Genomic DNA, 26,551 nt, shown 5'->3' on the forward strand with positions numbered 1-26,551 from the left:
CACACTGCTTACAGCAGGGCTATTGAGACCACGCCCCCTACATACACTGTGCATTCCTCCATCACATGCACAGATGATTTCTAGAATCCTGCAGAGGCTCGGCTTGAGAAGCTTGAGGGAGGATGCTTTTTTATTTGCATGTTGAATGGGACTCTGTTGGGATTACATTTTGGTTAATTTTTGAACAGGTTGGATCGGGGGGATGAGTAATATTTAAATCAACATTCTTGTTTTTGTTCTTCAATGAAAGCATTGATTGTTTAATAAAATATTTAACACTGGATAAAGTTACAAATACATCTGTTTTAATTGTATTATTTTGGATGGATGTCTGATTATAAAAAAAAATATTTATGCTTTGATATGATACCTTTCCAGTAAATTACCCTAAATTCCGAGTTAATTCCCAGAAATGTTCCAACCCTTTGCAACCCTACTGATACGAGCGTGCAACTACATCACAAAAGTCGGTAGAGCACCATTTAGGATTGTGTGGTTCACCGCAGACATGTAGATGAAACTACATTGAAGATAGTGATCGCACTTGCAAAACTTGCTAACAAATCACATGCCTTACCGTCGCAGGAAACTGTAGTTTCATGGACGCAGAACTTGATCTTCTCATTTCCAAAGTCCTCCGGGGGCGGGCCACAGCAGATCGCACATTGGTCCGTACGCTGGAGTCCGTCAATCTGCTGCTGTCAAGATTGTAAAGTACATTTCATCCCATTCATTTTGAAGACACTTGTAAGAACTGCTTTACATCATTAATATGTACTTCAAATGGAAATTGGTTGGCCTTGCGTTTTAATCATTCACCCCATGCACAGAGGCTGTAGTCCTTGTTGCAGTGGTCACTGGTTCCAAAATGTTCAACACATTAAGATATGCATTATCTTCCATTAAAGACAATACCAGTAAATAAGAATATACATGAATAAAATACCCTCTAATTTAAGCACTTTTTTTTGCCGCTTTTGTTCCAGTAAATCCATTTTTAGGAACCTCACAACCAACCTAAAATAAACCATCACTACATGTTTGTAGTGCTGGCTTGAGTACATCAGGGGAGTAGAGGGATCTTTAGAAATTGGACCCAAATAACAAAACTCCTTTTTGAAGTTGGTCCCCACTGTGGGTTTAAACAGTTGCACAGTGTGGGTTTAATAAAAGACAAATGGTAAAGTGGAGGTTTACGATACAGTCAAGGAGAGCTGATTCTCGGAGCTGTCTCACGAGGCTCGTAACTTGAGATAATTGCTCTCCAACGCTGTCCTCCAGCTCCCACTAATTGGGTATCTCCCTGAAAGACTTTTTCACAGGCTCTTGTTGTAATTCTTTCTGCTACATGCAGTTCATTAAACGACAAACATCATAACGACAAAAAGTCTATGTCCTTTCCAAATTGGATTGCAATCCATTCATCATGTGGTTAATTACTTAATCAGCTAATTGCTGTTGTAATAGATGAAATGCAGCACGGTGACACCAGATCTCAAGCTTATTGTTGTTGTCACTTTGGTATTCTTTATCTAATATTGCTGGTTCTTGTCTTTCTCTTGTTGGTTTATTTAAGAATTCAGATGAGAGTATTGCATTAGAAGTAACAACTGCTTCAGGCTTATTTGGCTGCTCAAACATTATTCACAGGGTTCAAGTGGTTGGTAGTCCAGACTGTTTGGATTGGGGTGGCCCAGCTGTAGCATTATCTTATGCCAGTGGTTCCCAACCTTTTTTTCCAAGGAGTCAACCCTCTTCATCTTTCCAGGTAAAGCTGAGGCCCCCAGGACCCTCACAGTACAAAAGATGCATCGCTGTCAAAACTAAACATCGATATTAATGTTCTCACGAAAAAACGTGAGGACTGTTTTATCTGTTTATCATGAAAATATGGAAGCCCCTTTTGGACGAATGGACAACCTCTTCTAAAATACCCCCCTCTCAAGCCACCTTGTATTGCGCTTGACCCTCCTAATGGCTACTGTCAGCATTATAGCATCTTTCTTTTATTCTTATTTGCTCATTTATTTCCATCATGTCCTTAATATTTGTCCTGTTTTTTTTTTTTATCTATGCCTAGAAATCAACAAAAATACAGTGAAAAAAAAAGAGAAGAAAGTTTGTGTCTATCTGTGTGCCCACTGTGGACAAAACAGGACCTCTCATCTCTTTACTGCTTTGTCCTGTGAATGACTAGGATTGCCAAATTGTATTGTCCTTGAAAAAACGTTGTTTGCTTTTACAGTTTATTGGCTCCTCATGTAGTATTTGTAGAGCAACAACCACTAATGGGTAGCCTTGATGATGGCCTTGACACAATATTTCTTCTTCTTCTCCCTCCTAAGTTTCTGCCATGCTCGAGTCTTAGTGGTGTCCTTTAGTAAAAAAAAAACCTCATCCTGCTGGTTTTAACGGTCAAAAGTGTCACTCATTGAAAATGTTTTTTAAAAACTGTTTTTGATGCTTGCTGTTCATTGCGAAACCAACCCTGCCATGGTGGCTTCAGACATGAAGAATAACTACACAGCAACAGTCAGTCTTGTCACTAATGGTCTTGTTTTCTTTTTCATGCCATAAAGAGGCATCAATATTAAGTTCCGTCTTTTTCATAAGTAGTTTAGAACTCCTCACAGTAGCTTTATAGTTGCTTTCAACACCTGACTGTAAAATGTTGTTTTTGAGTGAGCTAGTTTCTCCTCAGGGAAAGACAACGCCAGAGTTGTCTGTGAGTATTTCTTACCAAAATCTGCTCCTACTTCTCACTTCTGCCTCCAAGATTTTATTTGCATGTCTCCATGTATAGTGTGTACCAGTGTACTAAAGACTACATGTTAAAACAAATGGACTGTCTTCAATCACTATTAATGCTAACACAAAAATCCTAAAATGCTGATATTACATGTAGACACATCACACGATGTAAATGCTTTGTAAATGCCATGTTTTTTCTGCAGACTTGGGATTAAAAGACGACAACCTGTCCATACTCTGGATGAGTCCTACCGTATAGTGATCATAATGATTTTATAAGTGCTTTTCAAAAATATGTCGTGGATAAAAAGATTTCCTTTATGATGAAAGCTCCCAGGATGGCTTTGTACTCCAAAATTGTATCCACCAATGGGAAAGACCAACAAGGAGGTTTATCAATAATAAATGATATAGCCAACCCTTTGAACCAACCTTTAGAGAATCTACAAAGTGACAAAAGGCTTTTAAATTAGAAGCCCCCCACATGCATCCTGTCAGCATGTCAATGGTGGCTGAGCCGCAAATCCCCTTTGGCCTGTGCTCCCCTCGTCTCCCCAGAGGGTAATACAGTGAAGGGTCACGTTGGGTGAAAGGAGACCAATCCATGTCAAGTGATTTGCGGTTCTTGACTTCTGATGAGATAGGGAATTCATTCCAGCGTTGTCCCCTGACGCTGTTTAACAGCTGGCTGCTGTGTTGTTAGCATCTTCACAGGACTGATATGACACTAGATTGAAACAAGTCAAGCGGTAGAGTGGATTTAACAGTGCTGACAGTGCTGGGATTCCTGGGAATTCAAGTAGAGGAACAGACTGTCAGTACTATTAGGATGAAGTGCACATGCTCTTTGCAATTATCTGTTTGTAATTGCAGCGACAAGCCGGTTTTGCATCAGAGCTAACAGGGCATGTTTAGAAAGGGAGACAACTGAGAGCTGTTTAGTGGTTTCAGCCAATGAACTTTTAGTGTATTTGGCAGTGATCGGGGTGTTCAAATTAATTCTTACTAGCCAGTAGAAACACCTCAAGGTCATAAAGAGGCTGAAAGAGGATGTGGTGGAAAAGCAATGCATAAAAAAGCAGAGTGGAGCCAGTTCTTGTCATACCTTTCCATATTAGACATCTGTTTTACGTCGAAAATGGTGTGCATTGAAGTATTAACACTTTGACGTGCGATTTGATTCGTGATTAATGTGATTGTTTTCCTTTGTTCTGTTCAAATCTCTCCTCATTTTTCATTTGGAAAAACTTTTTGGTTTCTTTGTACAAAATGGCATTTCATTGTTTTTTTATGTGCATTTGTTTGCTTAACTTTCTGTATGAAGGGTTAGCTGCAGAGCTAAAAAGGATCAGTTGTCTATCCAAACCAGTCTGCCTTTTACAGCCACAAATGAGAAGCTTAAAGAAGTTAGTTTGACACGTTTGATACAGGCAAAAGCTGGATTTCCAAAGTTGAGAATACTGCATGTATGTTACATCCTCAATGGTCTTATGTTCAGGATTTACTGGGATTTCATACTTCACATGTAATGGGCTAAATGGAAATAAGCAAACATCCTCTCGTAGTATTGTAAAGGTGTTCATCTGATGTTTCTGAGTTATAAAAATAGCTGTTTTCCTGATGTGTTTTTGTTCCTCTTTCTGCCTTGTTGCAGTGTGTGGAGACATCCATGGGCAGTTCTTTGACCTGATGAAGCTGTTTGAAGTAGGAGGATCACCAGCATCCACGCGCTACCTTTTCCTGGGGGACTACGTTGACAGAGGGTATTTCAGTATTGAAGTGAGTCCGTGTATTATTAATATATATATATATTTATTTTTTGTCCTCACAAGGGCCTAATCAAGTGTGACACACACCATGTGCCAAACAGAAGCTGTGTTTATTAATAGCTTTCTTTGAGCGTAGATCAAATCAGGCTGCTGATATTGGAGCGGTAATAGGCTTTTGTAATAACTTCAAATGTAGCCCGGATAGCAAATGTCACGGTGTAGCTTAGGGTTATGTAGAGAAAGATTTTTAATATGGAGAAAAATAGGTTTTTAATCTAGGACGCTGGTTGGAATTTGCTTAGATATATATTCCCTGCCATCTCATCGTCTAGAACATTATACTTTTATTAATAAAACATGTTTTAATGGAGTGTGCCGTGCCTGTCTGTTGACGGCTCCTCTGAAGGTTTGTCATCTCTTCCAGCCAGCATGAAATGTGCCACAAAATGTAGCGCATGAATGTTTCATTATAAGCAGAAGTGCGTGTATTATTCCACTCTGTGAAATTGACAAAGTCTGCTTTGATGCTTTATGTTAAGGGTGTTTTTTTTTCTCTTTTCATGATGACACTTTAACCATTCCCCACTGCTTTCTTGTGTTCTTCTTTGTTTCAGTGTGTGCTGTACTTGTGGGCCTTAAAGATCCTTTACCCCAAAACACTGTTTTTGCTGCGTGGGAATCATGAATGTAGACATTTAACAGAGTATTTCACATTTAAGCAGGAATGTAAGTAATGCTTCGGCACTTCATTTTCTTACCTTTGATCTAAATTGAGTGTAAGCAGTCTGGTTTGTGAATCTCTGCACTGAGCCAGTTATTCTTTCTAAAAGCTGTTTATTATGCCACCAACCTCAAACGCTCACTTAGAAGTGCCCTCTGGCCTGGCACTGGAATCAGTCTGATTTTTTTTACTCTTCTTGATATTTACACATGTCAGAACTATTTCTGTTAGACTCAGACAGAGTAGTGGAAAAAAACACAAAAGTCCTGTGAAATTGTGCTGTTTTTAAAATGTGTTTGGGAAGTTTTTTGGCTCTTTTTCGAGCCTTTTCCATCCCAGTCTAGCACACTGCCCCAGTGTATGAAAGCTGTGGTGTTTGACTTGGCGTGCTCTCCTTTTTCCTGCCCTGTTTCCCCCCATGACAGGTAGAATTAAGTATTCAGAGAGGGTGTATGACGCATGTATGGACGCCTTCGACTGCCTTCCCCTGGCTGCACTTATGAACCAGCAGTTCCTGTGTGTACACGGAGGACTGTCTCCAGAAATCACAAATCTTGACGACATCAGGAAAGTATGTGTCTGATTCGAGACCATTTTCTCAATAATTTCAGACAGCTACAGCTTATGTGTGTGTGTTTATGTAACAGCAGGTGCGAGTGATGGCTGTAAAAATACAGAGCATTTGTTGAAAATTGGAGCTTCCTGTCTGCTTCATGTATTTTCTGCATCCATTCAAACTTAATGAGGAAAAGACTGTTCATTTTAGCGTGATGTGCTGTGAAAACAACAGCCAAGGTTGGGAATGCATGAAACAATTCTCCCAGATCTGTCTCAAAATACTGCTCAGGACTTGGACCCGAGGGATTGCAAGCACCAGGTCTGGTCCTCACTCTGATTAAAAAATGTTGAAGAGTTGGATCCGGCTTTCAAACTAATTCAATAACTCCAAATGGATTTTGTGGCTGCAATCAGAGGGCATGCATAATAGAATTTGCTCTATTGAAGTGTCCATCATGCTACCCATCCAGTAATCCACCAGCTTTTGTTCAAGAAGGAGCTATACTTGGCTGAAAGCAAAGTCATTTATGTTCATCGCTCCTAAAGAAAGGCTGCTGAGTTTTCATGAGTCTAAAAAAATCCCTTCAACGTACTGAAAAGATGAGTGCTTTCTTTTGACATCTACACTGTATATCTTTTCAGCCCTGAATATTTAAAATCACTTCAGTGTGAATGTAAGCCGGTGTAACAATTTAATTACAATCATAGCAGCCTCAGCCTGTGACGTGGTTCTCACAGAGGTAGCAAAGAGACTTTCTCTGCAGTAGAATTGAAGCTCTAAGTGCATTGTTTCCACTCAAACAGGCTGACAAGAGTCCTGCTTTTCCTTCCACTTCCACAGCTAGACAGATTCAAAGAGCCTCCAGCGTACGGACCAATGTGTGATCTGCTGTGGTCCGACCCCCTGGAGGACTTTGGGAACGAGAAGAGCCAAGAGCATTTCACACACAACACAGTGCGAGGCTGTTCCTACTTCTACAGGTGAGCATTTTGTCTCTTCCAGTATGAGTCAGGGTTTGTGAGCTTTTCAGACACTTTGTGTCTTTCTTACTTCTTGCAAACTTGATTCAAGGATTCCTGGTAACAGCGTCTGTTTACTTATTTCATCAAATACGGCTGCAGTGTTTGACTTCTTATTAAGTCAACATGTTTGACATTGCAGTGAGGAAGAAGAACATTTAACTGTGTTGTCTTCTCTTTGGTGTTTTGACTACTTTTAGGATAAATAAATAGTCAACTGATTGGTACAACTGTTCTCTCTGCAAAAGATATGGAGGCTGGTACTTCTTCAGTAATCATAAAACAATGCTTTAAAAGAATAATGGAGCAAAATGTTGATAAATTTAGAAACCTCTCTGCCAAATTTCCATGCCTCATCCCTTCTTTTTCTCAGCCCTGCCATTCCTCCTCTGTGACTCTGAGATCAAGTGTTGTTAGAACATAGCGTGCCTCAAAGTAGTCCAAAAGTCTCCTCCTTAGCCCGTCGCCAGTATTTATGTAACCCTCATTGCCTTCGATTGAGCTGAGTAACTGAACAAACGGAGGAAGTGCTCGGAGCAGGCAGCTCGCACTGTCACAAAATGTAATGAAGTGGCACATTACCGCCAGGCACAGTCCTTTCTCTGTGAGCGTTCGGCGCTCCCTCCGCTCATTACGGCCTAAGCGACGCTTGCTTGGCCCCGGCGTGCCTGGGGCAAGCCAGCAGAAAGAGTCAGAAATGTCCTGAGTCTCCTGATGTGCATTTTCTGTCTTTACTAACAGGTGTTTTATAACTACTGACTTAATCGTGTTTTAATGGCTGTGCTTGGAAATAAATTCCCAGCAGTGCTGTCGTGAAGGCTTGCTTTGCTCAATCTTCTTTATATATTTTAATTCTGTTACACTGCAGTTTGACATTTTACACTGCATTAAAGGAGTGTTTGCTAAATGATAAGAGAAACCGAAACACTTGCGTCCTCATTATTACCTCAAACAAGTGATTTGACTGCCGTGTTTGTACCCCACCAACATCCTGCTTAACCTTCTGTCATTTGGTCCAAATTCCTCCAGAGTCTTGTTTTCATCAGTGTCCTCCACGTCGTCTGCCCATGGGGATGCTCGCTAATTGGCATCACACTGGCATTCAGGATTTATGAGATGGTTTAAGCCAGACTGAGAGAGCCATTCCTCAACACCCCTCCCTTAAAAAACATCAGCCTCTTTGTTGCTTCTGTCTTGCAGCGACCAATAATTTCCCCCAGCGCCACGGGCACGCTCGTAACACTTTTACAAACACAAGTCAGGCATGAAATTGCACATGTTTTGAATAGAATCGCTTTCATTTTCACCCCTACTCAGCACTACGGATGAGTCTGCCTGAGAGTGATTTTCTGTACATCTGTCTTTCATTGGTGTAAATACAGACTATTGATATTAACTTTAAAAGATTTATTTTTTAACATGCAGAACTTCGATCGCACATGACGGTATGATTTCTTCCACCACTCTTCACTTTGTCCGAGGAGCTCATTAACATATCTTCCCTCTGGTCTGACAGATGGGAGATGCTCCTATCTCGAAAATGCAAAATTGCCCAAAAAAACAAACTAGGCCAAAATATATCTCAGGCTCCATATGGCATGTGTCTGCATCTGCTGCAGGAAATCAAGTGAGAAATAAAACATCTATTCCTCATTTATACCCCCGTCCAAAGAAAAAAAAACATTGCATTTTTAATTCCCTCTCAGCAACTGCTCGCATCCCTCCCAGCAGATGTTTGTTGTGACTGTCAGGGACGCATGTGTTGTCGTGTCTACGCCAAACTGGGATACTTAATGAACCTCTTCCGGCTTCTCCAATTTCAGTCTCCCATGATGGCTTTTCACACAACTTGAATTTCAGATAATTTAGCTCTGCACCAAGCCTGGGCTCTGATAAGCCTGCATACAGAAACAAGCTGAGTTAATTTGCTTATATAAGACTTTATTACAGGCTTGCCCCGAGGCACTTTACATTTAGAGAAGCAATAAAGCTGCCATACGAGTGTTCTCTGTATCAATCTTGACCTGAACTCCACATCAGCTTGGCACAGTCATCCTGAAACCTCAACATGGGTTTACTTTTTATTATACAGAGAGATTCAAAAACAGCTGCTTTTGTTCTGCAGAATTTTCAGGAAGAAAAAAAACATGCTGCATGTTTCCTGGAATGTCACAGGCCAAAACGCAAGTCAGGCTTTGATTGCTGCATGTGGGTGTTGTTTTATTGTTGCGCTCTGATTTCTGCAGAGGCGTTGACTTACAGACCCAAATACCATACCATAACCTGTACTTTGTATAAGCATTATATACACTTCTTCACTGGAGCACCACAGTTATGTTGATTTTTTTTGTAGTTAGTGTTTGTTTATAGACTCTGATTGCACTGATTGGTTTTTGTTTTTGTTTGTTTACTGGATAGTATAACAGAAAGTATTTCCACTAATTTAACTTATCACAATGACTTAAGTTTGACCTATACAGTTGCAATGTAATAACTCTTGGCTGAAAGACACCCTAGAATTCAATCCTGATTTCTAGAAAAAGAGTTAGAAGTTGATACCCCAAAAATCTAAAATTGAGCATAGAGTTAGTTCAGGCAGGCAATGAAGTCTAATGGCCCTTTTCCACCGGCCCGTCTTAGCCCTACTCTACTCGACTTGACTCGACTCTACTCGGTTTGTGTTGCATTTCCACGGGCGCGGTACCTTGTATCAGATACCAGTTTTTCGGACCTGCTCTGCTCTGGTTCCAAGCGAGCTGAGCCGATATTAAAAGGTGACGTCGACGGACTGCCAGCCACTGATTGGTCAGAGAATTTCATCCTTTATCGCTCGCCTGCGACAAAAAGCCACAAACAAAGCAGCAAGTACACCATTGCCTTCATGTCCTCCATTGTTTGTGATTGTTCTGTTTGTGTCGCGTTCAAAATTACGTGAACGCAGTTTCACGCAGCTGTGTTTTGACTACCCCGCCCACTGTGAGTTGGTACTCGGGCTGGTGGAAAAGGTACCCAAACCGAGTAGAGTAGAGTAGAGTCGAGTCGAGTCAAGTAGGGCTGGAACTGTGTAGTGGAAAAGGGTCAAAACATGGCCTATAGAACATTAGCTGCTCTTTAACACCAGCCCCTTATCAGCTGACATTGGCGTTCCATTTAAACTGCTGTAGCCTGCCTACTCTTGCTGTTCTATACCCTGGGGGTCCTTGCTGCTGCTCTCCCTGCCTTAGCTCTCAATGCATGCACAAGAAAGAGAGGGGAGGTGTGCGCTCCCTACCTCATGCTTTGGCATGTCACGTAGGCACATGGAAGGGCAGGGAGCTCCCAGAACAGATCCATACCACCTATTATAACTTATTGAATGCAAATATTGATTATTTTGACGAGAGTGGTTCTGGCTGAATATGAAAAAAAACAACGTAATTTAGCTCCAGTTATCGTAGGATAATCCTCCACTAAGTGTTTCGGATATTTGGATGTAAAGTTGTTACTCAATCACCATGGGCTATCACTCCATTTGTTCATTACACGGCCTCACACGATTCACATATTGCTGACGTCTATGTGGGTTTTAACCATGTCTGTTGGAGACAGCACTCAAAAGTATTGTTCTGTTTTTGTTTTAAAAGCAGCTTGTTTGAAGACAAAGACATTGTATTTGAAGAATGCTGTTCACATTTTCACCGTGAGCGCACAATATTTCCTGTAAAAGCCGGTTCTGAGGAGCTAAAGGCTGAGCCTGGAAAACTCTGACACCGTACTGTAGTTTGATATCTGGCAGTGAGGTTTTTGGTCTCTTTGCTCGCAGACTGAACAGATCAGCATGAGCATAAAACATACTCAAGCACTCCCCAGTGATCGCATTTTTTTTTCTTGGAGAAACAGTCTGCTGTGAATCATGTGTCACACTTCACTCTTTTTTTTTTCTTTTGAGTTTCATTCTAAAAACATCCACCATTTGAGAAGGATCACACCTACTCCTCTTATGGTATGAAAGCTTGGTTAAAAGCTGAGCATATTATGGGTTATTATTTCAAGAATGAGTCATCATATCTTTTCTCACAAAAATGCCGGCTTTTTAGACATTGAAGGGCCTGTTTTACATTTCAGGCATAATGTAAAAAGACTGTAAGAGCCTTCTTTCACAGCCAAACTTTTAAACAGCAGCATCCCTCATTATGAGCCAAAGTTTGTTTTAGCACAAATTTAGCTTGAGCTCACTATTGTAGATGCACTGTTTCTCTGAACACGATCAATAATAGCCACGACTTATTTACTTATTTCTATCGATCGCTCTTCTTGATTTTACTGAGGTTTTTCTTGATGTATGACTAAAGCAAATGTTTGTCTCTTTCATTCAACAGCTACCCTGCAGTCTGTGACTTTCTACAACACAATAACTTATTATCTATCATCCGGGCCCATGAAGCGCAGGATGCTGGGTGAGTGTTGTGGCATTTCTTCTTCTCCCATCACACTGTCACACGGCACGGCAATTCAGGCTGTGGATATTAGATGAAAAGCCCTCCCCCCGGTGCACCCTGGGCTTCGCTCGAGTCTGTCTGGAGAGCAGGTTTGGCACGGTGTGAACTTTGAGGGAAGTCAGGTTAATCTGAGAAATGAAAATGAATCTGGCGTGGGGACTTAGTCGGCCAGATGTGATCTGACAAGTTTGATTTGTGCAGATCATGTCAAGTTTGATTTCAGCATCAAATTTTGTCACTTTAAATTGTTTACTTCACTTTTAAACACACTCAGTGGTCTAAAACTACCAAACCCATCTGGTATTCATCAGGAACAGACAGTGAGTTCTGTTTTTTCTACAAAGGCACTGAAGGCTTCTTCGAAAACCATTTGTTCAAGAGGCAGGTGGGTGGATTTGTCAGGCTGATCACCAAAGGGAGGTTAAGCCGGTGGGATGCACAGCACACAATTGTTTACAATTGCACTCCCACAGCGCGGTCACATGGGACACCTCAAGGTGGCTGTCCTGAGCCACCTTAAACCACACATGTAATAATGTTGCAGAGTTTTATCTATGTTTCTTCTCCCTTTTTTTTCCTAATCTCTGCAAATAGTTGCTGCAAGGTGTGGTGCAGCAAAAAATCATCTGAGTCAGAAATGTTTACCCAAAGCTCTATTTCATTCCAAGCATCCAAACCACCAAACACAGCGCAGCCGTTCGCTGTGAGATCACAGTTGTTTAATTTGAATGCTGAGTTGGCTCAGTGAGATGACTCTTGAGGGCATGTTTCACCTGTAACACAGGGATTTACTCTCCTGAGGCTCCCCCCTCAGCTGATGAATCAGCTCACAAGACAAACACGCAGCCATCGTGAAAACAAGAGGCCGTGAAAACTGTCACTGCTAATCATATCCCCTGGGCTAACACCAGTGATTAATACATGAATCAAAAGTTGTTATGTTTACTCATGCTTAACATCTCCTTTTGGATGTTTACCAGATATCGCATGTACAGAAAGAGTCAGACCACTGGCTTCCCATCTCTTATCACCATCTTCTCAGCACCCAACTACCTAGATGTCTACAACAACAAAGGTAAGAAGAAGAACTGTTTCAGTCATACATAATTTAACAGCAGCATGTAGACACTGCAAAATAATCTCTGTTGTTATAAACCTCAAATGTAATCAATCGACTCATGAATGGCTTTGTCTCCTTGAAGAGTCGGGCACTTTAATAGAATGAAGTCTAAATGATGTCTTTAATAATAAGCATATGTTCCCCACAATCAATGTAAACAGATACCAGGTGATGTATTTATTCACACAAAAGCACATAAAGTCCTCCACCTCTTTAAGCTCTTGTTTAGTCAACTTACTCCTGAGAACAATGTCTGAGATGGCTACTTCTCTGACTTTTAACTTGTCACTGGCTGGCCTCAGCTCTTTATCGTTTTACACTGAGCAAGATATTTTCATCATGGTTTGTTTGTTGGAATTTTCTACCAGGACTTTGTAATTTAAGGGATTTTAAAAGAGATGGAATTCAACCAAAAAATGATACAAGAAATTTTAGAACACAATAAGCTAATGGTGACTGAAAACGACACAGAACTGTGTGCTAATTCTAAGGCTGGCCACACGCCAGACGACTTTTGGATCTTAACTGATTTTAAAACCATGGGAGACCACACATAAAGGACAGTTTTGACCAATTTTTGACATCACAGTCCTCTGAACACACACACTAGACAATTCATTAACACTCTTATCGTTTGTGGTTTGTGGCGATTCCACAGACGCAAGATCTCACAGAAACTCACACGATCAAACGTGACTTCAAAAGATAAACAAACATGGAGGACTATCAATGTCATTAGCTGGCTGTCTTGGCGCGTGTTCTGATTTGCAGCCAAAAAAAAAGAAAAAAGGGAAAGAATGTAGGTGAATGGTTCCACAAGCTAGTTTTGTTTCTCAGTACTCCACTTGGCTCAGTGTTGCAGTTGTGTTTAAGTACGCTGCCATGTTTTTGTGGTGTAAAATTACACAACATCCGGTTGGTGGTCTGCTCCTCTCAATGGTTATTGCAGATATTCCGTCAGAGGCAGTCCAACCTGAATTTGTAAATATCAGACATGTTTGATATTTCTGATCCCATGTCAGGGAGGCTCCAACTCGGTCGGGAGAAGTAATATAGTCGTATTGACACCACACAATATACACACACAAGTTCCCCCAGGTGCTACACAGACAGGGCTTCAGTCCAACTTGGTCAGTCAGAACTTCCATCTCCAAGTCGGACATCAGATTATACCCAAGTGTACGACCAGCTGGTGCACTCGGCCCTCATTGTTAAGTGGAAATAGTCGTCCCACAGCAGGTGAAATGAGAGCTGTGGGTCTGCATTCCATTGCTCTTCCCTTTCAACCGGATGTGTGCCTGAGAAAACTGGAATTGAATGTGAAGAACTGAGACTGAAATATGAAGACTGAAACTGAATTATGAAAACTGAATGTAAAACTTGAATTTTCAGTGTGAAGTGATTTTAATTTCAAAATATTAATAACAGGTTTACGTTCAAATTAAAGTATTTCAAATATTCAAATTGAGCAATTCAAATTCAGATAAAGAAAATCTAACTTGGTTTCTGCTGACACAAATTTCAGCCCATCATAATGCTATTGTATTTCCACTGTTCATTTTGATCTAAATTATATGGTATTTTGAGGGTATTAGGAGTCTCACACTAAGTTACTCAATACTTGTGTGTTTGCCTCTCTATCTCATATCTATAAAACAATATTTGGGTTTTATTTTGAACTTGTTTCACCACCAAATCTCTGTCACACTGGCTGCAGTCGGGTCAATTCAGAGATGTAGCTGGTGTGATATGAAATGGCCTGGTGCCGATTCACTTGGCACCTAGTGGCGCCCTGTGCGGCGCTACGGTGCCCACGCAGCAAGATAGGCTTGCCTTTGTGCTGTGAGTCAGCACTTTTTCCCCGGAGAACAGACAGTATCTGACTTGGCTGTGGGGGCATGTTTGGATGGGGGCGGTGATGGGCAAACCACAGGAAATGGAAATGGGAAGGAAAGAGCGATGGTGTTGGTGCACGCTGTTTTTTAATTCCTCTCGTGATGAAATGCCATAACTGAGCTTTGTTCTGCAGTGCTGCTGGTGTGAGTGTGTTACACCGGGGAGCTACGGCTGCTCTCTTTGTTTTCAGGTGTGTTTCCTTGATCTTAGATATTAGGTTGCTTTTGTTTGCTCTTTTCCCCATGAGCTGCTTCCTTCCTGCACAGTAAGGACAGCTAAAAACCAGCGTGGCAGCTTGCATGTCTGGTGTGTTGTTTATTATTAGGACCCCATTTGTGCCATGCCAACTAATCTTCCCAGGGCTCACAGTCAACACAACACAATACAAACAAACAAACAAACAAAGTGATGTCAAGCGCCTGTTGTTTTTTTTGAGTTTTGGCAACTAATAGCCCGGCGAATCATTTGCACCTCATGAGCTCAATATGGAGCAGTCAAAGCATCTAAAAGTATTGGGTCCGCACACCGGTCTTAGCTGAAACTGGCTGACCTTGTGTTGATAAAATACCTCGGAGAGAAGGAGTGGTTATCAGAAAGAAAAAGATTACTCTGTTTGTTTTTGGAACAGACTTCATTTAGGGACACAGATATATCTTACCTCGCAGGACTACATGTTCCCTACTCCTCCCATCATTCACTGTCTGCCTGAAAATGATATACACTTCTTGTTTTTGCTCCGGCTAAATCTGTTGCAAGACAGATCTTTGGCTTGAAATACAAATAACCAAGCAAATAAACATCCCTCAAGCTAAAGGTCCTGCCAGATATTTTATGTAAAGCTCTAAAAACTTAACAGTTGTGGTTATGTAATTGCTTGGTTCCACTTTATCATTGGTTTACTTGACTCGACTTGATGTATTTTCCTCCTCAGCTCCACAAGTCCATGAACCAGGCACAGCTAACCGATACAGTCCTATCAGTCCTGTTGATGCTCTTCTAATCAGTCATGTGGGTGGGGTTCACCGGGAGAACCAAAGCCTCTGTAATGAATTGGTCTGCTCTTTGCTTTCTTGTCAGAGCTGGGAGCCCACTGTGCATGTTCTGTGATTGATGGCCAATCGAGCGGGGACATAAATCTTAAAGGGAGGAGGGAGGAGGTATCAGCAGGTCCCATCAATACAGTGCTGGGAGCCGGCCAGATTAACCAATGAGATCTCTCCAACATGGGGGGAAAAAGTAGAGAGAAGCGCACTTCCCCATCAGAAATGAGGAGGTGGAGGATATCTATGAGGTAACAGAAAACTCCTCCGCCAGAAGTAAATTAGACTTGCAGCTGAGTCAGGGTAATCAACAAGAATGATGCTCAAGATGTGATTCTAAAAAGATAGAAATCCAGCCTTAAGATGCCATCCATCACTCCTTTTCCTTACAAGTCAAACTGTTGGCTTTGCAATAAGTGTCAGGCGCTGACCAGCTGTCCATCATCACTCTGACCCCTGCACCCCTGCACCCCTCAGCTGACAGTGGAGCTGCGTTAAATGAAAACACAGCAGCGGTGATTTAGCACTTTTGAGCGCTCACAGTTTGATTCTGCAGTGAAGAGATGGAGATGGAGATGAGGAGGAGGGAGGTGGAGCTGGCAGTTGTACACTTTGGAGATTGCAGTTTCGTATTAATGGAATGTTTTCTGCAGCATCATTATTGACTGCTCTCAAAAGCCAGCAACTGAATCCTAACGCTTGGATGGAATAAAAACTAAATGACAGGTAGCTGCCAACGCTTTTTGACGCTGATTTTTTTAGTACACCCCCGAGACCGTGAAGGATCGGTGTGGTAAGATCCATCTCACACCTGTTAAACCTTACATAACCATATTAATGTCTCGTCCTCCTCTCTGGATGATGATGTGGAAACAGGATGGAGAGGAAACTTGAGTTCATTTTGAAAAAGAGGAATATGCTGTTGCCAGGAGAAGAGGGCAGGACATCACTCAGGTTCATTTTCAGGTCAAACTGGACCTGGTTTGCTTTTTCTTTTACGCCATTTCCTGCCTGTGGTCATGCGATTGGTGGGAAGTCGAGATTTGAAGAGGAGGGAAACGAAGTGGTATGATTGGCTCCTGGCCCTGCCACTGGAATAAATAGCAGGATGGAAGCTAGGGCAGTGATGACGCCAACACAGCAGGGAATTCATTCCCCCCCCCCCCCCGTGAGTGCCAGTGAGGAGCGTTTCCCCAGCTGCAGATGCCCACCCATCTGTTATCACTCTGGTCATTACTGGGCTTCCCTTCACTTTTCTGTAAACATGATTGAATTACTAAACTTTTCAGGGGGCAGAAGAAAAATGAGCAGCATAGTGTTACGCTGGGAACACTCATCTTGTTCCATGCCAACTGAGATCTGAACATCATAACAGAAAACTTGATTCAAGTTCTTCTTATTGACCTGCGGGGGTTGATCATCCAAAACCATGAATCCGAGAGCATTCCTCTGACACCTTTAAACCAGCTCTTGGAAGTTTCTTACATTTCTGACATTACTACTCCTGCCTTTTTCTTTCATTGCCCTCATCATTTTCTTCAGTATGATGCCTGATTTAGTGATTTGAGTGTTATATGCAATGCTATCACCACTAGGGTTGCAAAACTCCGGGAATTTTCAAACTTGGGAACTTTCCATGGGAATTAACGGGAATAAACCAGGAAATTACTAAATTAAAGGTTTGCTCTTAATAAGGGATCTTAAATATAGTTGGGGAAAATATATTTTAGCATAATCCTGACTACTACAACCAGATTTCATGCAAGTACAGTTGAATATCTTTGCTATTCCTCAAATCCCAGCACATAGCACACTGCTTACTGCAGGGCTATTGAGACCATGCTCCCTACATTCAGTTTTTATTTGCGTGTTGAATGGAACTTTTTTGGAAGGAGAGCGGCTCTTTTCATTGAACATTTAGAATGGGACATTTTGAATGGGAACCAAACAAATATTTATGCTTGGATATGATACCTTTCCATTAAATTACCCTCAATTCCCAGTTAATTCCCATAAATTCACATAAATTCACATAATTTCCAATTTGGAATATATCCAAAATTCCCCAGCTGAACTTCCCATGAAACTTTCCGGAAATTTACCGGAAATTTTCCACCCTTTTGCAACCCTAATCACCACCACTCGATACATGAGCTTTGTAGATATTATTTGACTTCCAAACTGATTTGCCTTTGTTGTCAGCTCCCTCCATCAGTATTCCACGTGAACACTTGAGCAGTGAAGTTAACGACTCAGTTTGCAACTCATGAATCAGAACGTGAGCGTAGTTTTCTCTGGAGACAGCAAACAACCCCTCACATTACAGAAGGATCTGAGGGTTGCTGAGCACTGTCGAAAGTCGTACCCACGTTTCCAATGCTAGCAATTCGGATAAAGCAGCTAATGGTTCTGCGGAAGCATAGACTGTATAAATAATGGATGTAGTATCTGTGACGTCACCCATCTGTTCCTGAGCGCTGATTTGAAGCCAATTGACGGCTGCAGCCATATTGGAAATACAGAACTTAACCAGGCATAGTGTGACGTAAAGGGGCGGAGTTTTGAGCCTCCTAGCCAACAGCTATGTGTTCCCGTCCGGGAGTCAAGTCAGTCATGTCCTTATTTGGGCAAAAAACTCATAATCTTAATATCTTCTGAACCGTCACGTTAGAAAAAAATTCACCCCCCATACAGTGTGTCCCGATAGAGAAATTAGCTACTGTAGACCCAACGCGTTTTTTTAACCAGGCTGTAAACATGTTTATTGATGCTGCAAAGATCGTCTTTTTTGAATTGGTGTATGTGGTGTCTGGTGTTTCTGCAGCCAGCCTCAAGTGGATTCTCGATGAATTGCAGTTTATAACACTTCTGCATGGGCTTCATAGTTTGAGACAGGAGGTTGCCGCTTTGCGGAAGCCAGATCTAGTGAACATTCAAATGACTTTTATGAATCAGTGCAGATTCGGACTGGAGAAACTCCTCTGTGTACATATTAGACAGAAGTGTATGGTTTTTTTTTTTTTGAGCTTTAGCTTTGTTCAGCGTTTCTTGACCCTCAGTTCTTTTACTTTAGGGGATGTAAAAACCATCTCACCCACATCATCACTTCAGAAGAAGATAGTGTGTTTGGGTGTTAGAGTTAGACCCTTTAGCCAAATATGTAGCCAACAAGTTACAGTTACACAGTGTGTGTTTCTAAGTCTTCATAGCTGTTTTGTTTTGTCTCTGGGCAGCTTACACATCAGGGAGACAGAAAATCAAAGTGATGCCTAGTCCACATGTAGGCGGATATTTTTCAAAACATAGTTGTTTCTGTGTGTTGGTCCAGTCCACACAGTCGAATAGAGTATAAAGTGTAAAGAGTTTTGGAAGACGCTGATGTCATCATTACATCAACTTGCTCATGGCAGTTGATGTTTCTATGTACTGGCCAGCTACTGGCGTACATTTGCTCGGTACTCGGTTTAATTGCATGTTTAGAACAAAAACTGGCGGAAAATAAATATATCAAGCTTAATAGTTTTTAATTTACCAACCCTACACAGGTGTTATAGCTAAAACACAAAGCTGAAAGGTTGAGAAAAGGCAAAGTGGACCTTTTTAAGAACCTTTGATTTAAAGCTGAAACAACCTTCAAGATACAAGAGCGCCTCCTTTAATCTGGGAAGAAGACAATGAAATACAGTTGAACATTCTAGAAATAGCAAATCAGAGTACCTTGTGTCAAGACTTGTTTTTCAAACCAAACATGTACAATAGCAATGTACACCAAAATATTTTAAATCAGCTCATCCCTCATCAAGGAAACAAGACCATGTGATACGATTGAAAGCTCGAAAAAGTATGAAGTCGACTTTGAGTTGCGGAATCTCTTTTTCAAATGGAAAATTTAAAACAACCTTGAAGATATTTTTTGCGGGGTGCCATAGTAGCTCAGGGGTTACATCATGCACCCCATGAACAGACTAGAGGCTGCTGTCCTTGAAGTGGATGGCCTGGGTTTGACTCCCAGCTGAAGCCCTTTATAGCATTTTATTACCCACTCTCTCTCCCTGGTTTTCTACTCTATCCACCATCCTCTTTGGTTTGACAGCCAAAAAAATAACTTGAAAAGATATTATATTTATAAAACCAATGGCCTCCTTCATGCAGGAAGGCCATGAGATGCACTCGAAAGCTACAGAAAAGGTAGTAAGTGGGCCTCAATTGAAACAAAATTAGTTGAATGCAAAAAGTGTTTCTAATCCTTGATGAGGAGGAGAGTGAAATGAGGTTGTTCGCCTCAGAAAAAGCATGTCAGAGGACCTTGAGTTAATATTTTGGACATCATTTAAAGGTTTTAGCTGATGTCGGGCTGACTGATCAGTCATTAGTCATACATGAACAGCTGTTTCGTCCTAACTCGATCCTGGCGTAGACGTAAAGACCTGTTAGATGCTTCTGCTAACTGTCTCATTAATTTCTTAATCGCCAATGAATGAGAAACCATTCAAGCTTTGTTCCACTGTACCGGTACATTCAGTCCCCACCATCCACTGGTCTGACATCTAATGGAAGTGGAGGGCTGCAAGTAATAGGCGAGGAGGTCTAAACGGCTGAAATGGAATACTAATCCAGTGGAACTTGATACAAGAGGCCTCAGAGACAGATATGCAGTCAGCGTTAAGCAACAGGGCAGGACAGTGGGAATCTCCCCCCTGATCTCAGAGCAGATTTAACAACCCTCGTTACCAGGGAAACCAGCTCAAGGCACTCCCTTATGAATAATTAATGAGCGGGCGTCGCCTCACAATATCTGTGTTACCGTGGCAGCAGGTTTGGCCTCAGCTACCCCTGTCGAGCAGCGCCAGAGCAGCAGAGACATCTAGTGGCTGTCATGCAGAGTTAGATTTGACAGAGGAGTTTATTACAGATCTCACAGCTGGTCACCACAAGAGCTGTGCCCTCCTGCTGTATGAGGAATAACTTTGCATACAATTGTGCATTCATACAGTAGTAATGTTTGTTCTCATATTAGGGAAGCAAAATGCTGCTCTTGAAACTCTTATCTGCGTGTCAAATGGAATATCCAAAAAGTGAAAGTGGGCCTTGACCTGCTCGTACCCAGAACGCAACGCTTGTGTTGTGTTTTGTTTCGCACAGGGGAGGTTGTCGGGGTGTCTCTGTTCCTTTAAAGGGAATCTGATTTGAAGGAGCGACGGCAGGGGAGCTGACCTTCTCCCCCGCTCTGCCTTTTTCCCTCCGGGCCTCCATGGCTGCATTCAATCAAGTGCCTCGACCATGTTTATGCAGTATGTGATGTTTATGCAAAGCCTGCCCACGCGTGCGACTGCTTTCATGCACACCCACACACACACATAAACACCCACAGCCTTGTCTGTGCAGAGTGTGTCAGAGCAATGCAGTGCTCTTCTTTCTGGATTGGGTAGCAGTGTTTTGCTGATGTTGATAATAATACCACTGTTATACTGTGTAGGGATTCTCCTCTGTTTGTGTGGAGGTGGTGTATATGTGCACCCTGGGATAAAGAGGTGACAGCAGTGGAATGTAATGCTTTGCAATCCTTAAGGGACCACTTTGATTGCACAGTTACCGCGCTATATGCATTTCCATGCCTCATCGATTCCACACACACACACACACACACACACACACACACACACACACACACACACACACACACACACACACACATGCACACACACTGAGGCAAACCCCGGCCTACCGGGATATTTTTTGACCCCATTTGTGTCACGGCTGCTTGGGATGCCAGGTTTGATGATTTGCTATTCCCGACCCCCAAGAGAGGCCGAGGCAGGAAAGTCCCCCCATGGTGACCCAGCCCAGGTGTCCGCTTACCCAAGATCTGGACCACCAGACTGGGGTATGAGAGGGCCTGGGGTGTCTATATACAGCATGGATATATTTATGTTTGGCAGCTCTCATGTTTTTCTCAGCACCCAAACTGTCCCTTAATCATGGGAGAGGTCACATGGTGCCTGCTGCGGTTAGTGTTTGGGAGTTAGTTTGTATGTCAGTGGTTACACAGAGGTATTATGATTATGATTATAATTAGACACTCTATTAAATATATTACAGCAGAAAGACAAAAACAGTCAAGGCCGCCTGAGGCTTGAAAAAGCTTCCAGATATATTTTTTTCTAAGTACAGTTAAAGACTGATTAGGTCTGTATTAATCAAGCCACATTTGTTATTCTGCCTACACATCTACTCCTCTATATGCACCACAGCATAACAACACCCACTACACTCTCCTCCTCTACATGATTAATACAACTGCTTGAATAATTTAAAGAAGGTTATGTACCAGACTGTTTTATGGATTTCCTGCAGTTTTGCTGTCATACTGAGGGGTGGGCGTACAAGACACCACCAACGATTGACTGTATATAAATACGGATGACAAGTCTCCATCTCTCACAAATAAGAAGCCAAACTACCCCACGCTATGAGTGCTAATATAATGCGCATTTGGAGTCAGAGTCTGCGCAGTAGGGATCATCAGCTGGTGTAGCCACAATATCAACATCCCTCTCTTTGCTTATCTAGTCCACAGCACTCCAGGAGCTAAATGTGTCAACAGAGCTATAAATCATGATGTTATAACCCTCTTGTTGGTGTCAAATAAGAAATTGAAACTACATTTCTTGAAAAAAGAACACTTGTACATACAACCCTAGTTTGGAAGAGGTTAGTGCACTGTTTACAGTGTTCAGGTTGATGGTTTGCAAATCCTACAAACCCTAAAATTAATTGAAAATTGAACAAAGAAAGCATATCAAATGTTGGGCACTTATTCATTAACCATAACAGATGCTGACTTCTGAACTGTTCACTGATAAAAGAAAATCTAGGTGGTCCAAGTACTTTTTAGAGCGGAGGATGTGGAATCAATGATTTCCAAAATGAATGTCAAATTTGATTCGTCAGCCACAGGGCAGCTTTCACTTTGCCTAAGTCCATCTTATATTGGCTTGGGCTCAGAGAAGTCGCCAGCGTTTCTGGATCAGGTTTTAATATGGTTTCCTCTTTGCATGGTACAGTTTTACAGATTGCCTTTGAGCCTATCCAGTGATTTCCACTACAGAGTCATGTTTGTTTTTAATGCAGTGCTGCCTAAGGGCCTGAAGATCACTGCCATCCAGTACTGGTTTTCAGCTGTGTCCCTTTTGTACACAGATTTACAGCAGTTGTACTGTAGCCAATCATACAGGCAGCTTCAACTGTTTTGGCTTCACTTTGAGGGAACTGTAATGCTGTCCAACCTTTCATGCTGTCTATTGACACTACTTGCTATCTTAGTCTTTATGCAAAGCTACCGGCTTCATATTTACAACAGATATTAAAGCGATGTTGTGTAACTCTTTGCAACAAAGCAATTAACCCTATTTAGTACATTGTTTACCTCTTAATTCAAAGCATACTTTTTGATATATAGTAGATCATGAAAACAATTAAAGACGCAGACTAATACATTCAAGTCTTTAGAGCAGAACAAAAAACAAACATTTTCATAATAACGTCAGTAGGAATAAGCAGTTTTTTCATTCGGTTCCATGTCAGATCACCACAAAATGATCCTCATCCAGTGTTCATAGCTATCATTACCTTAGCTTCCTGCCTCTGGCTCCTCTCTCTCCCCTCTTCACCAGAAATTGGTGGTTTTCTGTTAACTAATGAAAATTACGTAGCCACATGGAGCCCAAATGCTGAGCCATGTGTTTCTGTGATGACAGACATGTTTCACCCAGTGGGGGTGGTAATCAATATGCAGAGGAAATGTTCCAGAGAGGAGGGAAAGGGACATTGATTTTTTTTTTTTCTCCCTCTCAAACTCTGGCTACCTTCGTTTTGATGCTTGTGCAGTTTTTAGAGCAGTTTAAAAAATCTGCATTTTAATCAGCCCTCCTGTCAGAGCGAGAGATTGACAGATTCGGAGGGTAATACATCACCTTGTGTAGGTAGTTTTGCCAGATTTTTGGATTTAGTGTAAGAAACCAGAGGTTGACTGACAGCATCTGACAAAATCTTGTGTAACATCCAGGCTACAGTTCAGTCTTTTTATGATTTTTGTTACAGTGAATTGGCCACTTTTATTATCCTGATTGTTCTACCGCCAAATGGAGAGCTGAAGCAACTGGCAATTTTTGTCACAAGTCTGAACAACACCTGCAGCTAATGAATCATTAACCAGGAGAGGAAAACAACATCAATAAACACAAAGTTTTCTCATTGAATATGAAGGTTAATTATTGGGGGGATTGTTCAGTTTAACAAACTTATCTTTCAGTTTCATTCCAGTATCAATCCGTCATACCGGACGTTTGATAATCTTCTTTAATATGTATCCTAAGGGCTCCATTATATTTCCATCCACCAGTCCTTCTTGTTCCTTGGTACTTCAGGCTAAGTACTTTGTGGGTAACTCTCCTCAGGCTGATAGCTTGTTGGACCGCTCATGCTGGCTGCTGAAGCCACACAGTATTCCTAATGGTGGTTGGGAACAGGATGGAGGCCGGTAATGGACCTGGACCTTAATCAAATGTGATGTTTTTCTTGTCTGTTGAAGTAAGAACTCAAATTGTTTTTTCATACTGTTGAAGAAAAGTGCACAAAGAAGTGTCATCATTTCAGCATGTATTGTGTATATATTTCTAAACATAGGTAGCAATTTTCAGAATCACTGAACAAAGTCAAAGAGCTGCATTTTATTTGTTGTGACATTGGTACTTACGTCAAAGCTGTGATACAAAGGGATTTGTTGCACAATAAGCAGTAGAGGTGAAATAGTCTCTTACTCCATGACTCTTCAGTGGGGATTGTGGATGTTGACAGCCAAATCTCTGAAACTGAAGTTGTTTGCACCAATATTCACTGTGCGTGTGTCCAGAGACCGGAGAGAAAACAAATTTGTTTATCAATCCTTTCACATTCGGACACATTTTAACAAACACCTGCCTCTTTGTCTTTTTTTCTCCCTCCCCAGCGGCAGTGCTGAAATACGAGAACAACGTGATGAACATTCGGCAGTTCAACTGCTCACCTCACCCTTACTGGCTGCCCAACTCATGGACGTTTTCACCTGGTCTCTGCCATTTGTGGGAGAGAAGGGTGAGCTTTTACAAACACACGCTCACAGTGAAAACACAAAATGTGACACAGAGTTCAAACAGGTGTTTACTCCAGTGAGATGTAATGAAGTTTCTGGAGTCAGTGCTGAAAATGGCTCTGTCTCAAGAAATGTAGCACAGTCATGCACTCAGTGGAGAGTAGTCAGTTATAGTTCATATCAACAATACTTATTAACATGATGTATTAACCAAGACCCTTCAAACATGCAGAGATGATTCATTACTTTGACATGTTGGTTTAAAGGGGTTGGGGGGTTAGGGGTTGTTTACATGTGGTTTGCATTCTCTCACTACCTTAAAGATTATTCTGGCATTTGGTTTTGTTGAGTTCAGTGACCCCCTTCTCTTATGACTGTGTCAGTTAATCACACATAGCTATCACTGACGCAGGAAGCCCTTTTTGGGTGTGGACCTTCAGCATAGGGCAATTCCTTGTGATGTTGCAAGGTTGCTGATGGACACATCTCATAGGGCGTGTGAGGGGAGGTCACTTTGGGTGCATTTTTGTCTGTCTAACTATCACAACATGAGTTATTATGACTGGATAGGAAACACTGACTGGGTTACAAACACAGATATGAAGATAGAATAAAAGTACTTACTTTCTTGTAAGCTTTTCCCACTTTGTTGTTTGACAAATTTTAATGACAGAAAATCAGATTAGAAAATGATTTCCTATATTTAACAAAATATGTTTTTTGATGTCAAATCAAAAGCAGACTGCTACACAATGTTTTGATTTTTAAATCAAAGTAACACAAGTTAACACCCCTTTCAAATCTGTACTTTGCAGAAGCACCTTTACAACAGCTTTATGTTTCCCTGCAGGATATCCTTGTTCTTTAGTAAATCATCAGATGAATTTTAATAAATCTATTCTTTGCAATTAATATTTCACAGACCTGCAAGAAAGTTTGGCAAAACCAGAAGTTTGGGCCCTCCAGATACAGATTTTTTTATTTTACAGCATCGCTTAATATAATATTAGTGAGCTGTATTTAATCACTGAAGCAACTTTTAAGAGCAGTTGGCTTGCAATATTTATTATTCAGGTGCTTTGTTTGAGGGAATGAGCTCATATGCTTACATATACAAATATTTACATGTGGGTGTGTATACATATATATATATGTTTTAATTTAGGTCACTTACAGAGCACTTTTTTATTCAAAATACAATAATATATATAATGTATAATTGTTTAAACATCATAAAAAGTCAAAAATGAAATGCATTCAAGGTTTCTTTTTATACAGATCAAATCCAAAGATTCTTAGAAGGTGAACACTGACAGTATTTCAGGCGTTAGTAAAAAAAATATTTGTCTTGTTTCTACACAGTGACTGAGATGCTTGTGAACGTGTTGAGCATCTGCTCCAACGATGAGCTGACGACTGATGAGGAGCTGGATGGTAAGCAAAGTAACCACAGCGTTTCTCGGTGCTGTTTGCCTCTGCTCCACCAGAGGGTGCCCCCTGCCTAATCGGAGGTACCAGATCCACACTCATGCCGAAACTATACTCACACTCACACACACACACACACACACAAACACACACCCACACACACACACACACACACACCACACACACACACCACACACAAACACACACACCACACACACACCACACACACACACACATTTTTTATAGGGGGTGGTTTCTTTATGGAACGTTCTTTGACGTCATCATCAAGAGAAAACCCAGAACTGTTTAGTCTTGGCATACAGTATTCAAATCACTAAGTCACTTATAAATACGTTTCCCTTAAAGGCATGAAAATACGTTCTTGAAATCTCCTGGTTTTTAGCAACTCCTCATTAATCTGAAAAGAAATCTAACCAACTCAATCTCGTAGTCATCGAGTTTTTGGAATGACGTAAAAGTAATTGTTGGAAATGTTTTGTTTTACTACACAGCTCTGGTGCACACCCTCCTGGGTTCAAAGAACTCTTAGTCATACAGGACTTGTGCTTTTTATCATCGTATAATAGTGGCAAGTTCAATTCATCTGCTTGATGCCGGGTCTTATCTACAATGAGGTGAC

General features: G+C 41.4%; 1 protein-coding gene across 1 annotated transcript in view; it reads left to right on the forward strand.

The window, feature by feature from the left end:
- The window catches only part of LOC117807804 (serine/threonine-protein phosphatase 2B catalytic subunit alpha isoform-like), an 88,891-nt gene that overhangs the window by 48,705 nt on the left and 13,635 nt on the right, over window positions 1-26,551 (forward strand). Inside the window, 9 exon segments of the mRNA XM_034677205.1 lie at window positions 4,406-4,530; window positions 5,135-5,246; window positions 5,667-5,812; window positions 6,641-6,780; window positions 11,178-11,255; window positions 12,278-12,372; window positions 24,361-24,438; window positions 24,441-24,485; window positions 25,846-25,917. Of these exon segments, the coding sequence (XP_034533096.1) occupies window positions 4,406-4,530; window positions 5,135-5,246; window positions 5,667-5,812; window positions 6,641-6,780; window positions 11,178-11,255; window positions 12,278-12,372; window positions 24,361-24,438; window positions 24,441-24,485; window positions 25,846-25,917 (891 nt within the window).

This window comes from Notolabrus celidotus, chromosome 23 (genome assembly GCF_009762535.1).
Source record: "Notolabrus celidotus isolate fNotCel1 chromosome 23, fNotCel1.pri, whole genome shotgun sequence".
Taxonomy (NCBI): Eukaryota; Metazoa; Chordata; class Actinopteri; order Labriformes; family Labridae; genus Notolabrus; species Notolabrus celidotus.